Raw genomic sequence first — 21565 nt, forward strand, 5'->3', positions numbered from 1 at the left:
GGAAACACTCCTCCGGGAGTGGAACAGCTAGGGGATTCAACTCAAAAGGTGAGGAATCCACAGGCAGATGTAGCCATCAGAAGAACAAGTTACTTGCCTTTGGTAACGCTTTTTCTGGTGGATACATCATCTGCCTGTGGATTCCTCACTGTCCCACTACCTCCCTGTAGTCCACCTGATTATACTGAAAATCTTCTGGCTTTTTGACATTGCTGTTTTTCAAATGTCATTTGTACTCCATACAGTTGATTGCTAGAATATGCTTTGGTTTGTGTGTGTGTGTGTGTGTGTGTGTGTGTGTGTGTGTGTGTGTGTGTATGTATATATATATATATATATCTATACTACTATTATAAAGGAAGAACTTTGAGGCTTTGAGGCGGGTAAACTCGGGAACCACAGCGCCAATCCACACACCCGATAACATCTTTGTAATCCTCAGGGTTCAGGGTGTGCAGATGGACATAGGCTATATAAAGTAAAAAAATACGTCATATTTAAAAAAAAAATTACATTAAAAAAAAGTAGTCCCTGAGAAGTTGCGCCGGCCGCGACCTGCGTACTCATGTCAGGAGCGCGAGGAGGAGCGGCGGACATGGCGCGGGGGAGGAGCGGTGACGAGCGGCCGGTGAGGAGCAGCGGACTGCGCGGACATGGCGCGGGGGAGGAGCGGTGACGAGCGGCCGGTGAGGAACAGCGGACCGGTGGGAAGAGAGGTCAGCGGCGGAGCGGTGAACTGAGGAGCGGCGGCTGAGGTAAGGCTCCGGGGGACAATGTCGGGGCAGGTGGGGGTCGGGGCAGGCAGGGAACGGGGACTTACGGCAAAACAGAAGGGTCGATTTTAGATCTGGCATGGACTTTTATGCAGAGCGCCTCAACACTGGGCCTTTGTGATATTTTCGGTATACTGCCATAATTGTGTACTCTTCAGCATTTCACGAGGTAAGGCTCCGGGGGACAATGTCGGGGCAGGCGGGGGACAGGGCGGGCGGGGGCCCAAAATGATGGACAATGTCGGGGTAGGCGGGGGTCGGGGAAGCCTGATTGCTAGAAACAGTGGACACGAGAGTGGGCAGAAGCGGCCATGACCAACAACATGGGAGCAAGGAAACACTAAGTACGCTCTGCTGCGCCTCTCCTGCTGCAATGCTGCCCCCAGCCCCCATCTGCCCCGGGAAACGCCGGGGCGGGCTGCTAGTATATATATATATATATATATATATATATATGTATATGTATATGTATATATATATATCAATTCCAACATCTCCTCCACACGTGATTCGAAATGACAGGACACAGTGGGGTTTTCTTTCACGGTTTTTTTTTATTCAGACCAGCATGACCGGTTTCGGCAAACTGCCTTTTTCGAATGCTTCTTTGTCCCAGCGTCATGTCTCCCTTTCTTAAATCCTTTATCGGCTCCGCCTTGCCCAGTGGTGGTTGGCTCCCCTGCACCTCGTGCTCACACTTGCCAATAACCATATATATCCATATCTCCTACTGGCAATAGCCAGTAGGTATATATAGTTAGGACCTAGCTACCATAGGAAATCCGCATCATTCTATTGGGAATAACTTTGGCGCCGGTTGAGGAATTTGCGTGTAATTTTCCAAACTTTTGCCCAGCTCCGCTGCGCTCCTTCCCTGAAAGTTTCGGGGAGATTCGGGAAGTGGGGGCTGAGAAAAAAGTGGGGGGGTCCCAAAACGTGTTTTCCCCATGTTAATTTCCATAGGACGTTCTGACAAGGCTACAGCCGAACCGCTGAACGGAATTACACCAAACTTGACAAAATTGTAGGGACTGGTACGCAGAAGTGCCTTTGCTATATTTGGTGAAAATTGCTCCATTGGTTTTTATGAAAATGAACTTCAAAAATACATATATATCTGGGCGAAGCCTAACCACACATCTCATCGTGAGATCTGATTGGCTGTCAGCACTTCATCCAAGAAGTGTTGGCAGCCATCTTGGGACCAATATACATGATAGCACCTCATTAAAAAGCATTGTAGTTAATAGAGGGTTTTAGGACTTTAGTTACATTATAAATCATTTGTTGAAGGTACCATACTCATTTTAGGAATTGTGGTGTGTTCTAAGGTGATTTTACCATGTGAAAAAGCCTTCTGCTGGGATATCATGAATCATGTTTGAAACAAAACTATTATCTCAGGCTTTTCCCACAGTGGCTTGGAAGGGGATCTATAAGCTAAACTGAAAGCATATTTTTGGAAACTTCACATTATCTTTCTCAGTCATGTGAGAATGAAGTCTGACATTCTCAGTAAAACATGTACATCCAACAAGGACAGAGACTCTCAGTTGATTCCTTTGTGTTCTACTGCAGCCTCCTAAAGTGTTCTAAAGAACAACTAGAGCGCTAACAGTCCTACTTATTAAAAAGGTATAGCACACCTGCTGATTGGAATAAAGTGGTAACTCTTAAAACATTTAATTTAAAAAGGAACAAAATGAGGGGGTATATTTTGCCATAGAAAGTATGATTTGTGCTGCAGAAAGAAAAATTAGGGCACATTTTGAGTGACTTCCCAAATCCTCTTCTATTTCATTAAAAAATTCTGACATGCAGTCTCCCAAGATGGCCACAAAAGAGCCCAAATGAAGCCCAAATATCACCCCGATGTAGCCCAAGTATAGCCCAATGACAGAATGTCCCAAGAGTATTCTAAAGAACAACTAGGGCGCTAACAGTCTTACTTATGACAAAAGTATGGCACACCAGAAGCCATCTTGATTGGAATGAAGTGGTAAGTCTGAAAGCATTTAATTTAAAAAGGAACAAAATGAGGGGGTTCATTTTGCCATAGAAAGTATGATTAGCAGCAGACTTCCCTGGTGAGCAGTAGCTTTACTACAGTGATCTAATAAGCAACTAGAGTGCTAACATTCAGAATATATGGCAAACGTGTGACACATCAGAATGCCTTCTTGATGGAACCAAAGTAAACAAGCATTGAAAATGCAATAGATCTCGCCCTCGTTTAAGTTAAAGCCATTCTGTTTGTAATGAGGTGGCTTTTTAGCTTTGCTTTTATTAGTGTTTTTTAAACTTTCATGTAAATAACATGCATATGTATGCATATATGTATATGTATGCATGCATTTATATTTGTATTTATATAGATATGCAGAGTATATATGTTTATATATGTATGTATATATATATATACACATACATAAATGCATGTGTATATGTGTGCGTGTAGAGAGCGGTAGAGAGGTAGAGGTGTAGAGGTAGAGAGGTAGAGGTAGAGAGGTAGACACTAGTAGAGAAAGAAGTAGAGAGAGGTAGAGAGGTAGAGAGAAGAGAGTGAGTAATAGAGTAGAGAGTGAGTAGTAGAGAGTAGTAGGGTGAGTAGCAGTAGGGTGAGTAGCAGTAGGGTGAGTAGCAGAGGGTGAGTAGCAGAGGGTGAGTAGCAGAGGGTGAGTAGCAGAGGGTGAATAGCAGAGGGTGAGTAGCAGAGGGTGAGTAGCAGAGGGTGAGTAGCAGAGGGTGAGTAGCAGAGGGTGAGTAGCAGAGGGTGAGTAGCAGAGGGTGAGTAGCAGAGGGTGAGTAGCAGAGGGTGAGTAGCAGAGGGTGAGTAGCAGAGGGTGAGTAGCAGAGGGTGAGTAGCAGAGGGTGAGTAGTAGTAGAGAGTGAGTAGTAGTAGAGAGTGAGTAGTAGTAGAGAGTGAGTAGTAGTAGAGAGTGAGTAGTAGAGGGTGAGTAGTAGAGGGTGAGTAGTAGTAGAGGGTGAGTAGTAGTAGAGGGTGAGTAGTAGTAGAGAGTGAGTAGTAGTAGAGAGTGAGTAGTAGTAGAGAGTGAGTAGTAGTAGAGAGTGAGTAGTAGAGGGTGAGTAGTAGAGAGTATTCCAAAGTTTGGCACAGCACCACTTGCACAATAAGTCCAATCAAATCATATCACTTCGAGTCCTTATTGAAGCGCTGAATCTTGGTGTATATTCAAATGCTTTTATTTTCCTTAAGTTTATGTACCACAGCCAGCTGACGCGTTTCTTCTGTACAACAGAACTTCTTCAGGGCGTTCTTATTTCCTTCAAGTTATGTCGGTATCCTGTTGTCATATAACTAGATATTTCTTCCAAATGTTAGACGAGACGTAAGTACATTCTTATTCAAAGTGACTAGGTATCAATTTTACCCACACAATTCGGGCAGACTTGAGTAATTTATAGCATCCTCTAAGTCAGTCTTTCAAAAATTCCAAAGTATAGGACATGATGATCCAAATGTTTCTCAAGAAAAGTCATTTTCAGTCGTTCGGAATTTCGGCGTTTGGGCAGATATGACCCAGGGACCCCCAGTATGCAAGGGGAATTAGTCCCCCCTCTGCAAACGCGCCAGTGGCCTGCATTGAAGAGAGGTGTAAAAAGAGGCATAGCCTCATTACACCTCTGTGCAATGCAGCCCCCTGGCGCATACTGGAGGTTCCAGGTGGGCTAGTTGGCCCCAGGGACCCCCAGTATGCAAGGGGAATTAGTTCCCCCTCTTCAAACATGCACGGGGGCTGCGTTGCAGAGAGGTGTAAAAAAGGGTGTGGCCTCATTACACCTCTCTGCAATGCAGCTCCCTGGCGCATACTGGAGGCTCCTGGTGGGCTAGTTGGCCCCCAGGGACCCCAGTATGCAAGGGGAATTAGTTCCCCCTCTGCAAATGCGCCAGGGGGCTGCGTTGCAGAGAGGTGTAACAAGGGGCATAGCCTCATTACACCTCTGCAATGCAGCCCCCTGGCGCATACTGGAGGTTCAAGGTGGGCTAGTTGGCCCCCAGGGGCCCCCAGTATGCAACGGGAATTAGTTCCCCCTCTTCAAACATGCACGGGGGCTGCGTTGCAGAGAGGTGTAAAAAGGGGCGTGGCTTCATTACACCTCTCTGCAATGCAGTCCCCTGGCGCATACTGGAGATTCCTGGTGGGCTTTCAGGTCTTATATAGTTAGGAATTAGCATTAAAAAAACTTTGAAATTCACTGGAAAAAACATAGGTTTCAGGCCTTATATAGTTAGGAATTAGCATTTAAAAAACCTTGCAAATTCACTGAAAAAACCATAGGTTTCAGGCCTTATATAGTTAGGAATTGGCATTTAAAAAACCTTTGAAATTCACTGAAAAAAACCATAGGTTTCAGGCCTTATATAGTTAGGAATTAGCATTTAAAAAACCTTCAAAATTCACTCAAAAAACTATAAGTTTTAGGGGTGTTATAGTTAGCTGGACATTTCACTCATACAAAACCATTGAAATTGCTCCTATACAGTTAGTTGTACTAACTATATTTCGCGCACCGGCAATCCACTGCTGATGATGTCACATATTACATCATTCATTACATGGTCAGTGACATCACTGATGACATCTCAAATGACCACTGATGACATCACTGATGACATCACTGATGACATCATCCACGTGACATTCACATACACCTTTTCATACAGTAGTAAAATCTTTCATCACTCTTTGTAAAATACAGAGTATCATATTTGAATCCTTTGTTACAGCAATACAAGTATCTAAAAACCCACTTAGTGATTCATAGATGTATACACACATCTAATCACTTACCTGTAGATTCACTCATACATGCTGTCAATTAACAATAGAACACTATCAAAAATACTTACACACCTAAATCGACATTACACACCAGCACACATCCTATTCACATATGAAGTCATCCTACTCACTTATGCAAACAATGGATCATACTTACATATTTACTTATTTACACACTTATACAAACACAACTTCATCTATTCATTTAGATAGTAAGTCATACTTAGTGAATTATAAAATCGTTATTACAAGTATAAAGTTATCCATACAGTCACTCACACAATCATTAAGTCTTATGTATACTTATTAATATACAACAACTGACACATACACTGCCTTTTATTTTACTAGTTTGTTGGACATGTACCATTGAGAAATATATTTGCTCATCACCACACCCATAAAGATATTCACTCACCCAAACAACTGTTAGAACATGTAGTTTTAACTTCATATATCTAGTGAATCAACTATTCACACATCTTTGGGCAGTCACACCCCCTCCCCCCCACCGAACCACACCCACATTCACTCTTCCATACAAATACTCAGTTAACTAATCAATAACTAATACAGACTTTCACATAGCTAGTAACCAACTGGAGAACCAGTTTACACAACAACTGACAAAGTGATACAGATATTCAAACAGTTTAGTCACTATCCACTATATTTAGTGAGACACTATAAATTGGTCAATTAAACAGTCAATTACACTGCTACTAAATCCTCCATCCAAATATTTATTTGTATATATCCACTCATTTTTCAATGCAAATTGCTATATATATAATGCATATTTAAATAACGAAGCAAACCACATTCACTGGATGATGTCATCAGTGATGTCATCAGTGATGTCATTTGAGATGTCATCAGTGATGTCACTGACCATGTCATGAATGATGTAATATGTGACATCATCAGCAGTGGATTGCGGGTGCGCGAAATATAGTTGGTACAACTAACTGTATAGGAGCAATTTCAATGGTTTTGTATGAGTGAAATGTCCAGTTAACTATAACACCCCTAAAACTTAGTTTTTTGACTGAATTTTAAAGGTTTTTAAAATGCTAATTCCTAACTATATAAGGCCTGAAACCTATGGTTTTTTCAGTGAATATATATATATATATATATATATATATATATATATATATATATATATATATATATATATATATATATATATATATATAAACTCCAACGCGTGCAGGGTACAGCACACACGGGCACTCCGGGAAGGTTAAAAACACCTTTATTTCGCAGACGCGTTTCAGCAGTGGGCTTTCATCAGTGCTCAAGGTGGTCAGGGTGTCGATTGTTCGTGCACAGCGCTCCGTTGTTTTAAAGAGAGGCATATCTCTCTTGATTGGTCAGTTTCCAAAGTGTGGCAGTTGAAACAGGACTACGCCGGATTTGAAAGGTAATGTTCAAGTTTTTATAAAGTTCATTCAACTTGCAGCACATATCCATGATGTTTTTTGTGCTGTTGGTATATACAACAAAAGGTGCCTTGATGCAGGAAGACGCCTCACAAAGGATTTGACATGAGCCATTTATTAAGGAAAAACCAGCGTTGTAGTCCAGGAAAAGATTAACTTCCTTACGCATTTCAGAGCACACCAAGCTCCTTCATCAGAGGAAAGACGACAATTCATCCGCTCACAGTTATTAACAGGTACGTAATTGCATGCAGCTTTTCTGATTCCCCCACACGTGGGCATTCCTCTTAGCATGCTGGTATTTGCAGTAAGTGCAATGTTCAACCATGTATAACCCCAGTGGGCGCGGAGAAAGTGTCATCATTACAAATAAAATTAAAACCCTGGTGGGTTTCTGGACTGTGTCAGCCGGTTGAAATCATCCTGCCTTTGTGCCCTTCTTTCGCACCGAACAGTGTCTTTAAAACGTACTATCTTGATGCTCCTGCATGCATAAAGTTGGCCTAAGATGCATGTGAGCGAGATCAACGTGAATCCATAAATACAACGCAAGAACTTGCCCACCAAAGGTCCAAGTTCTATATGATTTACCTTTTATGTGGGTATTTGAATTCTTTTTTTTAGAAAAGGCTTCTGCTTGAGTACATACATGCCATTAACCCAGCAGTCAGCCTTTCGGTATTTGAATTAATTTCCTGTATTTTCTAGATGCATTGAAAGTAAACGTTCCAGAAGCACCAGCTCCTACTGCTGTATCTGTGTTGGAAGACCACAAATCTGAACCCTATGATCTACATACAGAAGAACCTGTTCTGGATTCATCAGGTAACTGGCTGTCCTGTAACTACAGTTCTGTCTTTTTCGTAGAATGTATACTTGTGTTATATAAATCGATTAGCTGATGCTTTTTACTGTAGTGAGAAATATATTTAATCAACTCTGTAGCCAAGAACATGCTTGACCTATTAAAGTCTTTTATTTACCCTTCATGCTGCCTGCAAATACTAGTAACTCTTCATTAGTGCTAGCTTTTGAAATACTGATGAAAGATCGGAGCTCTGCATTGAACCTCATACAGCAAAACAGCCAATATATCCTCCCTTGAGGGATTCTGAACTTGTCGCCTATATCTCCTTGTTCCTACTAAATGTTTGTTAAATCTTTTTCTCAACATGTTCAGGAAAAGTGTAACATCATGTTTCTTAATTTTATGTTGATCACGAACAATCTTGCAATGTATTACACTTCCTTTTCCTTCCATTTACATGCCTTGTTGGAAGAAATGTTAATTTCTGATATGGTGCACTTTGATCTTGGCTAGGTGTGGCTTACTCTGCCTTACATTCCTTTACTTTTTCATACTCCTAACTAAGTCGAGGACTGGTTTGATGATGACAGAAATGCACACAAGTTCATGCGTGAAACCTAAATTAAGCCAAACATATCTTATTAGTAACTACATATTCATTTTTTAGAAAATGATTTAAAATTAAACATATTGAAGCAAACGTATTTCATCTGTGGTAAATAGGAGTTTTAAGGAGTTTTAACTTTCTAGAGTGAATATGTTGTAATTGTATAGAAAGTATTATACCAACTTTTAAAGTTAGACATTCCTGGTTTTAGTAATGATATGGGCACTTTTTACATTTCAGTTAATCAATGATAGAATCTGTTTTCTGATTTCTCAGTATGGCCACCCTGTGGACATTAATAAACTAGATGTGTACATTTAGGCACAGTTACTGAAGAGATTAATGTAACCAGCGATTTACTAGTGGCTAAATAAATACTTTTTATAATTAGAACTTAAGGTGTTACAGTAACATGTACTGGTTATAGAGTTTGAGCAACCCTCATGTGTTCCTGTTGTATCTACAGCACCCGTAAAGCAGGTTTCCATACCAAGTGACCGAGTGTATGACCAAGCAAAACCTGCAGCAGTGCCTGTTGCAAATATCCCAGATAAAAGGCCATCTGATCTTTGGCAGCAGAAGGCCATTGATTCGCCTCTGGCCCCAGAGTCTCGATCTGACACAAGAACGGCTTCTAGAACTAAAGCCCTTCATAAAAAGGCAGCTGAACTAATGGAGACTAAGAGGGAAACTGTTGAAGATGAGTGGAATCCCGAAGGTGCACCAGCCATGATCAAAAAGAAAAAGAAGAAACCAAAACAAAAAAAGACCTTGCAGCCAAAAGCAGCTGAGGTGTGCCCTGGCAATGGTGCAGGCGCTGACATTTCATGTATCACTCCATCTGCAGCTGAGATGCTGAAATCTGATATTCAGTCTGGCCAGCCTATCGAAAATCTTGAAGGAAACAAGTCGTTAGGAGGATATGCTGTCAAAGAGGCCACAAAGGTCATCGAACAAACCAGCCCTGGATCAGACTCTGCTAGTGTGTCAACCAAGCAACATATTCCTAGTCCAACACAACAAATAATGCAGACTAAACAATTGATGGCTGCTCCAAGTTCAAGAGAAGCTGAACAGTTTGTAAAGGGGGAACAAATGGCAGACAGCTTACTTTTGCAGTCTCATAACAAACCCAGTTTATTACCAATGACTGTATTGGAGAACAGGGCAGAGATTACCAAGATGGAGGATACAAAAATGCAAATCACACCAAAAGGAGCTGGATTTAAAAATAAAAGTAAAAAGCATTCAGATCAGAAGGTTATCTTTCCACTGGACAAAAACAAAGAATTTGGAACTCAATTGGACTCTAAACCAGATGTTGTGAGCGTTATTGATAGCAATGTTCAGCAGGCAGACACAGCACACTTTGGCAGTAAAACGTTGGAAGAGAAAAAACGCACTCAGCCTTCAGCTGATGAGTCTAAAAATGTTGACGTTTTATTGGTAGAGCAACCATCACTTTTAGAAAACAAATCTAATGTGGCACCATTTCCGGTTGAACTGACAAGAGGTAACATAACAGAAACCAGTATTGGCCATGAAAACAAGAAGGTTGAGTTTAACTATCCAGATTTCAACACAGAGTATGAGAAAGATAACCCCAGAGTACAAGGTTGTGTTGGACCACAGAGGAGTGATAAACTGAAAAAATCTCGTAATGCTGATAGAAGAAAGAAGGTTGCACCTTTGGAGAGCCCACATGTGTTTGAGAGTAAGATTGCTGGTGGGAAGGGGCAGGCCTCCTCTCTAACACCACTGAATGAAAACACCAAACCCCCTGAATGTGCCGATAGGAGTGTTCCATTACAGAATGTTTCTTCAGATCATCTTCAGACCAAGAAAAGGCAAAATCTTCATTCCTGTGGAGAGCTTGTTGAAAAAGAGGAAAACTTTCAGGGTACTGTTTCTTTGAACAGCCAAACTGATGTTGAGAGCCTTGAGGCTAAACATGGGGAATTTGACATTCTCTCCAGCACGCCTAATGTGCCTGTAGATATTAAGACTGATCTCGAACAAGTGGAGGTGTTTTCAGAGCCTGCAGAGGCTAAGGGAGATATGATTCAAGTGAAGTCCTTATTTGAGCCTGACGTGCCTTTCCAAAGTGTGAAACGTGAAGGTCGCATACTGTTCTCTGAATTGGACTTGTGTCCAGAGATTAAAGATGGTGCAGTTCATACACAGGCTCTCTCTGAAGCATCACCAACTGAAGGGAGCAAGATAGATATAGTAAATATAAAGCCCTTCTCGGAGCCTTTAGATTCTGCAAATAGTAAGGCCAGTTCAGTGCAGGTCTCCTCCGAATCAACACTGACTGCAGAAGGCCCAATCGCATTGCAGGCTTCCTCAGAACCTGCAGTGCATGATGAAAGCAAAGCTTATATGATGGGGGCAGGATTCTCAAAACTACCTGTTTCAGAAGAGCACGAGAGTGCTATGACTCCTTGCTCAGTATCCTCAGAGCATCAACTGAGTGTATACAGCAAAAAATGCACAGCTCCAGTGTCCTCAGAACCTGTTGCATTCACTGAAAGCAAAGGAGATTTGGCTCTAGTGTCCTCTGCCCCTGTAAAGTCTAAAGAGAGTGCAACAGACTCAACTGATTCACAAGTTGACAGTGCTTCCTCAGTGTCCTCAACACAGGGTACAGTGAAAGAATCAAGTTTGATAGGTAACAAGAAGTCTGGACGTGGATCTTTAAAGAGACCACATAGAGACAGTAAAGGGGCTAAGACTTCAATTGTAGCTCAAGGAGAGGAGATCGCTAAAGATAATAGTCTTCCTCACCAAAGCAAAGAAGGTAAGATTAAGCCCTCTAAGCATTCACTGAGTTTGGAGGCTAAAGCAGATGTTCCTGTCTGCACCTTGGTACCCCTTTTGCAGGACAACTCTTCAACAGTCTCTATTTTTGAACAAGAGAACGAAGAATCCACTGGTATTTTCAATCTTAAGGAAGGTGCAGCTAGTCTTCCTTCAGTTCTCAAAGTGCAGGATGTATGTAAAGCTGGTGCCTTAGATGAAGTAAAGGAGGCGTCATGCACCCTTGTACAGCGTGCAGCTAGTTTGGGTATTGAGGCAGATTTTTCTGACATTACTAGTACGAACGACAAAGCAAAAGAGAACAGTCATGTTGAGCAGTCTCAAAAAGGTGGGCTCGTGCCCGCTTTGCCTTTAAATATTGTAGAAAGCACTGAGCGTCCTGGTAAAGATTCCATTAATGCGCTGACCAAGGACAAAACTATAAGAAAGAGAATCAAGGAAGTTAAAAAGGTCAAAGGTCTCCATTCAGAGACTCCTGTAGGTTTCGATAATGAAGCAGATGGACCTGAGGATCGTGCTGTGTTGGAGAAGGAGAACAAAACCTCATTGTCTGATAAGATAACGTCAGATGAAACCAGCCTTCTTGAGTGCTCTGCTTACTTAGAATGTCCTGCAGCTGTAGAGATGTATCCCAGTGCTGCTCAGCTAGATGAACAAGTTAACATAAGCTTTCTTGAAACTGGAGATATTGATGCACCAGAAATTACTGACATTCTAGCGTCTCCTATTGTCATTGACAACAAAAGCAATTCTTCAGTGAGCTTGGACATAAATGGTGCTTTGCCTTCATCCTCAAAGTCACATTCAATTTCAGATGTTTCATTGTCTGAACCTCCAGTTATGGCACTCAAAGAAGAAACTGGACAACCCAGTGTGTCTGATAAGGTGGATGGTGTTAAGCATCCCTCTTTTGAAGCTTTTCTTTCTTGTGATGGTAACACTGATAGTGTAGAGGTCCCCCAATTATCTCCTCCAGCTGAAGGAACACTAAAAAGTCCAGTTGTGGATAAAGTAAAAAAATCAGTCACACCAGAGGATGCAGTGATTAAAAATGAAGTCTCTTCTAACGATGAAATTCCTGTGGAGCTTGCCCACTTAAAGCCTCAACTGGAAAAACCTGTCAAGTCTGGCCAGGCCGAGGCGAAGAAAGGAGCAAAGACAGATCTAAAAGTCCGAGAGTCGGAATCAATAAAGGGTTACATGAGACCTACAAAGTCTCGAGGGCTTCCATCACCGCAACCAAGATCTCCAGTCCATGATGCAATGAACGCAAATCAGACGAGGGACCTCAGTACAAGTCAACGAAGACCTGAAAAAGGTGTGTGCTTGGTATTGAGCTGGCAGCTGTAACACTGACTGCTTGGGTGTTGGATCTTGCTACTACTTTTGGTGTGTGGGCATGAGCGTGCAACTTCTAATGCTGTCAATCACAAATGGAGAAGGCATGGCAGTTTTGCTCTTCCTCCTGTTGCCTGCCACTTTCACAGTACTACTAAGTTGTCGACTTGGGAGATGTTTACTGCTGTGATCCGACTGCTTCAGTTTAGTAGTAAAATGTTTATCATTTCATTTTTGTATACATCATTCACCATCTTCATTTTAGAATTGCATAAATATGTCAGTGACCGTTGGAGGGTACATCCCACTATCTTATATCAGGAAGAAGTTGACAAATTCTCGTCTAATCCAGGAACCTGTGTTGTAACGTGGCTCACCTTCGTCCATTTATTGCGGCAGCTGCATCAGAGCAAATTAAACTTTCCAATCGTTTGATGTGGTGGCTTGCGGTTTGTTTTGCATGATATAGTCACTAACTCTCAAATAACATGCCTGCCAGTCATAACCTTCTGGTCCAGTGGGACTATTTGCAATATTAATGAACGTTGTGTAACCTAAAAGCTTTATGGCACTGCAACCATATGTTGCGAAAATCAGACCTTTGGGTTCCTTGTCCTGTCAGATCTCATCATTTGAGTCGCCCAGCATGCCCTTTTAACAAACTCAGCAGAACTGCTCGAGTCGAGCAGAAATTCAGGGGGTTTGCATCGGGTGGCCAGCCACTGTCTGAAATTTTACTCAAATGAACTCTTGGCACTGAATGTGCCTCTACATGCTGATCGGGAAGTGGATTAATGTATACATTTGGAGCAGATCTGACCTTAGCATCAGTGCTTCATTAGCACGAGGGATCTCTGCGAAGAAAAATTTACATTGGCCAGAAATTCCACATTTAAGAGGTGGACAAAAAGATTCGACCCTAACTCGGTCCTGCTAACCTTTCAGAGGCCGAAGGCTGCCCGGTAGTGTCTGGAATAACCTATTGGCCAGTCAGCGTGTTCCCACTTTCTTGCTTCATAATTGGCTTAATTAGTTGCATGTTTCATGTGTGTGCATTTTTATTCTATTTTTTTAATTGCAAGTTCTACATTTCAAATGCATTACAAAATGTGCTCAAATATAATGTATACATGGGTAAGAAAAGGTGAAACTGAACATTTTACAAATATGAAAACAATTGAAATTCATTAAGCTTTAATTTGTTACCGAAAGAGTGGGAATGTATCTTCAATACTTATCTGACTACTACGTTTTATAGAAGGTTTCTAGAGATTTCTCATCACAGGAGTCCTCTAGGGAACTCCACAACTTGATGATAACGCGAGCAGAAGCAGCAGAGACCCATACAACCATTGTGCTTCTCTGTGTGGAAGCCAGTAACTTTCGTACACAGATCCTGTCAACTTCCCTTACATGTGTGATGCACGAAAGTAGGTGTTTACTAGACGGACCCTTTTGGTCCCCTTGTGTCTTTTTGACCAGGCCCCTTACCCTCCTCCCCGTTTAAAACCCACAAGCAGCAGTCGGGCAAAGTGGTTGGTGTACATTGCACTACAAAGAACCACCGACATCACTACCAACTAATCTCTAAACAACACTTGCGCTGTAATGTATTGGTAGTTATATAGCGCTTTTCTATCCCTTGCAATGCCCAACGAATATTGTGGATTGTTGCCTAAATAGGAACAGTAGTGTGTAGTATGTGTGTAAGATGCAAAAGCATGGGATGTTGCATAGAGTGCCAGAATAGAAGTTAATGTTAGTGTTCAAAATGCACGGTAAGATTTTTTAAATGCCAGATCTTCTTAAATATCTTTAGAAAGTGGATAGATGTGGAGATTGTAAACCGAGGTTTGTTTTTCTCAAACTAATGATGCCTTTATCATCATTTACAATACAATCTGCTCGAGTAGGCCTCGTAACGTAGGGTTTTGGTATTTGCACGCTGAAATAGTTTCTTTTCTGCTAGTTTTTGAGTCCATTTCAATGGCCTCTTCTATTTGTTCGCTATAGAGTATAGTATCTCTCAGACCTCAACCTCGTCAATTCATTTCACATATATGGCCCCTTTTAACCAATTGATTTGCACTTTTGGGTTCACTTTTTTGATCTGTACCTACAACACTGAATTCCTGTTTCAGAATTGTATTACCATCAGCAGAGCAATGTTGGTGGTTCATCTGGTGTTCAGATAAACATGAACCTTTTGAAACTGGACCCAGGCAAACAGATCTTAGGTTGCAGTCCTCTTGCCTCTGCATGGTCTAGTCAACTAGGAGGATTCTGCTACCCCGTCACAAAGGAGAGTAAGTTGGGTGCAGTTGTAGATGCTGGACTTGGGGTAACTGTAATGCAGGTTTCTATGATCCAAGGTATTTAACAAATGTACCCACTTACAAGTTTCCCACTGGGGGCTCTGGCGAGATACGTTAGTATTGGATGCTTTTGGATCCCACAGCCCCATCTGCAGAAAATGCTGCAACACAGATATTGCTAAATTGCAAGCACAAGGTTCATGTGTGCCTGTTTTTTTTACATTGCATATGTTACCTGGTCAGATTCCCCAGGTTAGATCGATCCCACTCGATTATTCCACTGATGTTTGACTGAGGGATAATCTGACTTTTCACAAATGGCGAGGGTGTGTACATTAGTTTAAGCGTTTTTGATATGGGTAGCAAGCAGAGGCTTGGATTTGATGAGCAGGATAAAACTTCTCTGACCAGTGTGCTTGGTGGGACTACTGCCTTGTCCTGGCAGTGTGCACCTGGGGTGCAGAATCACTGATCTAGCACTCCTGCTTGTGAAATAGAGTTGCTATGTTAGAAATCTGCATTCAATCCCAAAGAATCCTGTCTGAATGAGTGAGCTCGCTTGTGGTCCAAGGCTGAATGTATGTCTGAGACTGATGGTGTCTTGCAGTATGTGCAGATCCAGCAGTAGCTTTGGAGACCATATCTAGAATTAAATAAACACACAGGCGACAAGCCCCCCAGACAGCTGACTGACGTGGCAAACTGGAAGTGTTCCGACAAATGTCCCTCTTTGTTCCATGCACTGTCTGTCACACATGATCTAGGAAACAGGAGCTTGACTTTAATGGTCCATGTGAAATGATGGGTGACACCATTGTCCTGGACCATGACACCTCTGAGTATTTTGGGGCTGAAACTCTGTGAGGCGGTGGTATGATAGTTTAATAGTGAGACAGCTTTACCCTATACTATCTATCTTGTTGTAACTTTGTAAGCCACTATCATTTGTTTCTACCTATATCGTGTTGGTTATCTTATTAGAAAACTAAGTAAACATCAGGACCATTATATATTCAATACCATGAATAATTATAATGTTAAAGCTGCTCTGATGTCTCTCCGTTCCTGTCCCCTCGCCTACCTCAAGTCCATGAAAAAAAGGTATATTCACACAATGCCCTTACAATTTAAACAGAGCAAGAAGGGAAGGAAAAGTATTTTAGGATAGCTTTGAATCCCATACAATTGCTGCAATCTGAACAATAAACATTAAAGTCTAGTGTGTCAAGGCATTCAGAGATTTGGAGCTCAGTTCCAACTACAAATCATGGGCAATTCGTTTTTCCCAAATATATTTGAATTTGTGTGTCATTTATTAGGTCAAGTATTAACATTTCAATCTCCAGAATTGATCATCCGGGATGTGACCATTCCGTTATATAACGAGATACTGTCTTCTTCCACTTGGCAGCTCTTCGTCTATTTGTAATTAACCTGCAGTCATTGCTCATTACATTTCCAACAGTTCAGAGGTTAGCAAGAGTAGGGTATCTCAAAGTCGTTTTAACATGGCTCAGAAGCCTCCTTCCAAAACATTTGTAGTTGCAGACACAACGACCACACATGTATCTCTCGCCCACGCCTAACCAAACAACCATCTAGTGTATCAAGCAGGAGTATTCTGGTGCAAACGTTTGAGTTTTTCATACGTGAGATATCAGTTAAATGTTATCTTATGTGGTGTTTCTTGATTCTGGGCACCCCTCTGTAATAGCTGCCATTGCTTTATCTATCTATTCGTTCTCCATTCCTACTTTCATGGAGTCGTGTATGGCCATTTGTATATTGTATCCCCCTCTTCCAACATTGTTTAAATACTCAAAACCAGAGCTTTTGTTGAATTTGACTTTTCAAAGAGTTGTTCAGATGCAGTCAGATATCCCAAATGTAGGCAATCTCTTTGGCTTTTCAGACAAAAACGTGCACGCGTTCCATTGCCTTCAATGGCAACTTGTGCACGTTTGGCGATTCCCTTGCGGGAGCGAGCTTGACACCATATGTTTGTAATTAACTTACAAACACATGGTTCCCCAGGCTCGCTCTCGCAAGGGAAACACTTTGTGTGCTCTCGCACTCCCCCCACCCCTCCCACTATTAGCACGAGGCACGCGCACTTGTTTCAAGAGGGCCAGCTTTTAAAATAGAGACTCTTCTATATTCATCCAGTCGGTAAGCCCGTCCTTTCGCAGATGTGTTATTACTATTAATTTAAGATACTAAACCACATAAAACACAGAGCATGTCCAGCATTGACACATCCCACAAGCGTGCATAACCTAGCCAATCAAGACGCAGGGGCGGGGTAAATGCTGGTGCAAGAACACATCAAGTAAACAGATACCACTAGAGAAACAATGGTGGCTCTTAGAGTGCCTCTTCAGTGGCTGCGAATCCCCACTTCCCCACACGCCTTGTACTATCAAATCAGGAAATTCGGCATAGTATTTACCGTCCTTGAACCGCCAGCAGCACCGACAGACACCTGAGGATCCACCATCTTGCTAGAGTCTGTCGTGCATGCGTGATGCGTAGTGAGCAGTTTGGGAATTGTAGTTCGTAGAATTTGACGAGAGACCATAGCTCCCTTGAGATTAGAGACAAAATGGCACAGCAGTCACTATGGGCATCAGCTTTAGGAGATTGGCGAAATGGAGAGTAGAAACTCAGCCCAATACAGTATATAGAACACAATAGGGAGACTCATTTAAATTCAAATTCCTAGTCACTATGGAGTCTGGCATCTGTCACTTTTTCAAGACAAAAGGTGGTGGGCTATTTGTGGGGTGCTTCCAAACACCTTCAGCAGTCGCAGAGGTATTTCCCAGTTGACACTGAGGTAACACTTTTGGGGCACTGTCGCATTTTAAAATACTTGACTTGTAACACAAGTTACTTCTGGATAATTTAAATATCAAATCCTCTTTTATGATAGGAAAAGTTGTTTCATATATTAAAATGTTTGCATTAATACATAACTGCCAAGTTCTGAGATTCCTTTTTTTTTTTAAACAATTTTTATTGCAGGAATGCGTAACACAGCCATCATCTCAATGTACGTTACATAGATCAGCGTGACAGAACACAATGAATGTCATTCAAGCGAGTTGTACACAGCCATTCAGCCCACATCCCGGGGGTTGGGCGGCGCTAGGTTCGGATAATGTGTATTCTTTGTGCTGAGCCCGAGACCAATGTCAGTACGACAGGAGCTCGTCCTCCCGCTTTTCAGCGTTAAACATGGATATCCTATTCGCTAGTCCGTAGTACAATTCCTGGCCAACTGAAAAGTCCTTTAACTTGGTCCCCCCCCCACCCTTGCCTCCCAGTGTCTAAGTCGGTGCACGGCATGAGCATATGCATTAATGGTGTTGGATCACGGATTTGAAACCCCTGTGTGTGTGTGTGTGTGTGTCCTAGGGGATCGTAGCTGGTATGTGCGTCTCTGTCTGTAGTGTCTCATCGTGTGTCTCTTCCTCCTCATCCTCCTCTATTGCGCTGTCCCTCAGTGCCTGCACTAATGTTTCCCACCCCATTGCTGCTTCTTGTGCTCTGTCATCTGACCTACGGCGCGCCATCTGGTAACGGATAGTGCTCTCCGCAGCCGCCCATTTTATGTATTCGTTCAACCATCTCCTGTGTGTCGGTGCTGCCTTTGATTTCCATCCTTTAGTCAGCTCCCTCTTCGCAATGAGTAGTCCCATATCTATAAACTTACTTGTCAGCTTGTTCTTTCTCGTGTGGGGGAACCAGTGTAAGATGGATACTGCACTATCATAATGGATATTCCTGTCAGTAACTGCATTCAGGGTTACCTCTATGTCCGCCCAATCTTGTAAATTTGGACAACTCCGTAACATGTGGACCAGGTCAGCCCTCTCCTGATTACATCTCGGGCATGCTGCGTCTGCCACCTGAAAGTATGCTGCAATTTTACTCGGGGTGAGGTAAGCGCGGTGAATGATATAAAAGTGTATCAGCTGAAAGCGCGCATTTCTAGAGCTCTTTCTGGCCCTCCGCACTAGCTGCGACCACTCAGTGTCTGGAATGACTAACTGCAGATCCGCTTCCCACTTAGCTTTAGGAGATGTAAGCGGCTGTAGGGTCCCCGTGTGCAATCTGCGATATAGGCACGTTACGGCCTTGAACGTCCCCGCTGCCATCATGGTGTATTGGCATGCCAGCGCCGTGTCAGGCTCTATTAAACCCCCTGCCCAGTGCTTTTGTATGGCTCTCACCACCGCCGCGTGCAGTAAATAGTCTCCCCTCGGGAGATCATATCGCTCCTGCAAGGTCTGGAACGGGGATAATATCCCATCTACGTAAAGATCGCCTATCATCTGTAATCCCGCTTCTTCCCATAAATGCAGTCCTGACCAGTCCCCTCCGTGTGGGAGCGCCGTCACTATGCCCAACGGGATCTCCGGGGCATATGGGTGTCCAGGTCCGGTTCGCCTCTGCATGCGGTTCCAGCACAGGCGAAGGGTCCGCTCCTCCTGGGAGAGCTCCCGCAGAAACAGTTTCTGTTGTAGCGTAATATATGCCAGGACATGGCGGGGCGTGCCGAGGTCTCTCCCCTGTTCCGGGCCACGGTACACTCTCGCTACCTCCTGTGTAAAGAATTGCATCTGAGCCGCTAAGTAATAGAGCTCGAAGTCCGGGACAGCAACTGAGATTCCTTATGTGTGACGTTTTCATCGTATTAACGTGTGACTGGGACATTTCAAGTCCAAATAAATGACCCACTGAGTGACACTTTATCTGAAGTAGCACACAGCATTAATGTTCATTCTGTACAATAAAGTGAAAGAATAAGTATTAATCGACCTGCGTTGTGTAGCTTAGACATGTCCGCTACAAAATTAAGGTATAGGACGTGCACTGCTATGTTCACACACACTTTTATAACTATACACAAACATTCTTGGCCAACATAAACATTGGGCTAATCCTATTGCAGTATCAGCAGTGCTTTAAATGGGCTGGTATTGTCTGGTACTGAGAAACCGGCACTTTTTTATTTTGAGAGGGAGAGTACCGCCACTTCTCAAGAGAAATGTAATACTTTTAATTGGAGAGTAACAGCACTTCTCAAAAACAAGCAGGTCCTCTGGTACAGAATACCTGCGCTTCTATTTTTCCATTTCAAGTACTGAGTATCGGACGTTATCCTCAGTGGTCTTCCCAGCACTGACCTTGTGTGGATAATACAAGAGCCAAAGTTAAATATGAAAATGAGTCTTGGTGACCGGAGGAAAGTAGGACTGAAGAGCAGGAGAGTAAGGCAGCTATAAAACTGTTATTATTTGTCATTTATTGTTCCGTAGCAAGCAAGGGACCTTGGGCCAGAAGTACGACCATTCCATTTTGCGTGTCACAAACTGCGATTATTATTAATTTTTTGCGACTTTGCAAAATGGAACGAACAGTGTCTGAGACACTTTGCAATTCCCAATTGGGTCGCAAGGGACCTGCCTCATTAATATTCATGAGGCAGGTTGAAATTTACAATACATTAGGAATGACCAGCACTCACAGGGATGGTGGCCTGCTGAGGTCAGCAGACCACCATGTCTGTGACTGCTTTTTAGGTCTCGCCTGCATTGCAGCACATGCGCTGCTCGCTTGCGAGATCTATAGTTGTTGGTTTTCTGTTGGGTTGCTTTGGAAGTGGGGTGGAAGCTCCACCTAGCCTCGCTTTCCATTGAAAGTAATGCTTTTCTGTTTCTTCCCCGTCTCCTTTAGGCCCCACCCATCCAGACTCCTCTTTGCCATCTCCTCTTTGCAGTGCCTGCCCGGACAGATGATCGTGCACGCGCAGGTCATCTCCCTGCGTCTCTTCCGCCTTGTTATGACTCAGCTCGTACACGGGCACTTGGAACTCAGACATGTAGCTCGGCTCCCCCTGTTAATTTGTTGGCTCGCCCACCCGGTTCCCTAGTGCTCCAGTCTAAGGGATCATCTTATACGTACGCGCCGCCTGCACACCCTTGCACGCAGCTCCTCGGAATGCACCTTTCTAACCCCTCAAGCAGTTTCCGGGTCTTCCGGCAGCCTCTGCCTAGCGCTGAGATGCGACAGCTGAAATTAAAAACAAGAATGACCTTTGCGTTTCTATAAAAACTAATCCGAGCAGCGTGTACTCCCGCTCCCCGAGTGACGGCAGCAGGGCATCCATATTGCACAGCACTTTGTTGGTTTTAAATGATTTTTCCGCTCCGAGAGCTGAGGAGGGCGATAATTCGGTTGCTCAACAGTTCAGCCCTTACCGGGAGAGGTCATCCTCTTTTCGACAGGATGCGGATGAGGTGCGGCAGGCCTGTTAGGCATCGGGGGCAGCTGGCAGCCCCAATGGCTTTGCTGTCCATGTCAGGCGGGCGCCCACTGAAGTCTGCACTCTGGTGCAAGGGCAGCCATGTAACAAAATACATACATGCTCAGAAGACACTGCCCCGTGCTGGCCCCACCGAACATATCTGTATGTCACACGCATGCATGACTGATCTCTGGTATACATACACAGTCCAGAGGATGTCACCCTTGTGCCCGCTTTTATTAATACTCTTATTACAGTTCTTTGCACATGCTTCTGAGATTCGCAACATACCCTGTGTGGAAATTCGTTTTTTACCCCTCCTGCACGTGACCCGGTGTGTC

The 21565-nt window shown here is 43.1% G+C and overlaps 1 protein-coding gene across 31 annotated transcripts in view; it reads left to right on the forward strand.

The window, feature by feature from the left end:
* Nucleotides 1–21565, forward strand: part of MAP4 (microtubule associated protein 4) — a 1839191-nt gene that overhangs the window by 1132923 nt on the left and 684703 nt on the right. For all 31 annotated transcript variants that reach the window (XM_078662502.1, XM_078662520.1, XM_078662498.1 and 28 more), the window contains 2 exons: nt 7732–7848; nt 8905–12576. In XM_078662502.1, the coding sequence (XP_078518628.1) occupies nt 7732–7848; nt 8905–12576 (3789 nt within the window). The remainder of the gene's footprint in view (nt 1–7731; nt 7849–8904; nt 12577–21565) is intronic.

Source organism: Lissotriton helveticus, chromosome 10, assembly GCF_964261635.1.
Source record: "Lissotriton helveticus chromosome 10, aLisHel1.1, whole genome shotgun sequence".
NCBI classification, from domain to species: Eukaryota; Metazoa; Chordata; class Amphibia; order Caudata; family Salamandridae; genus Lissotriton; species Lissotriton helveticus.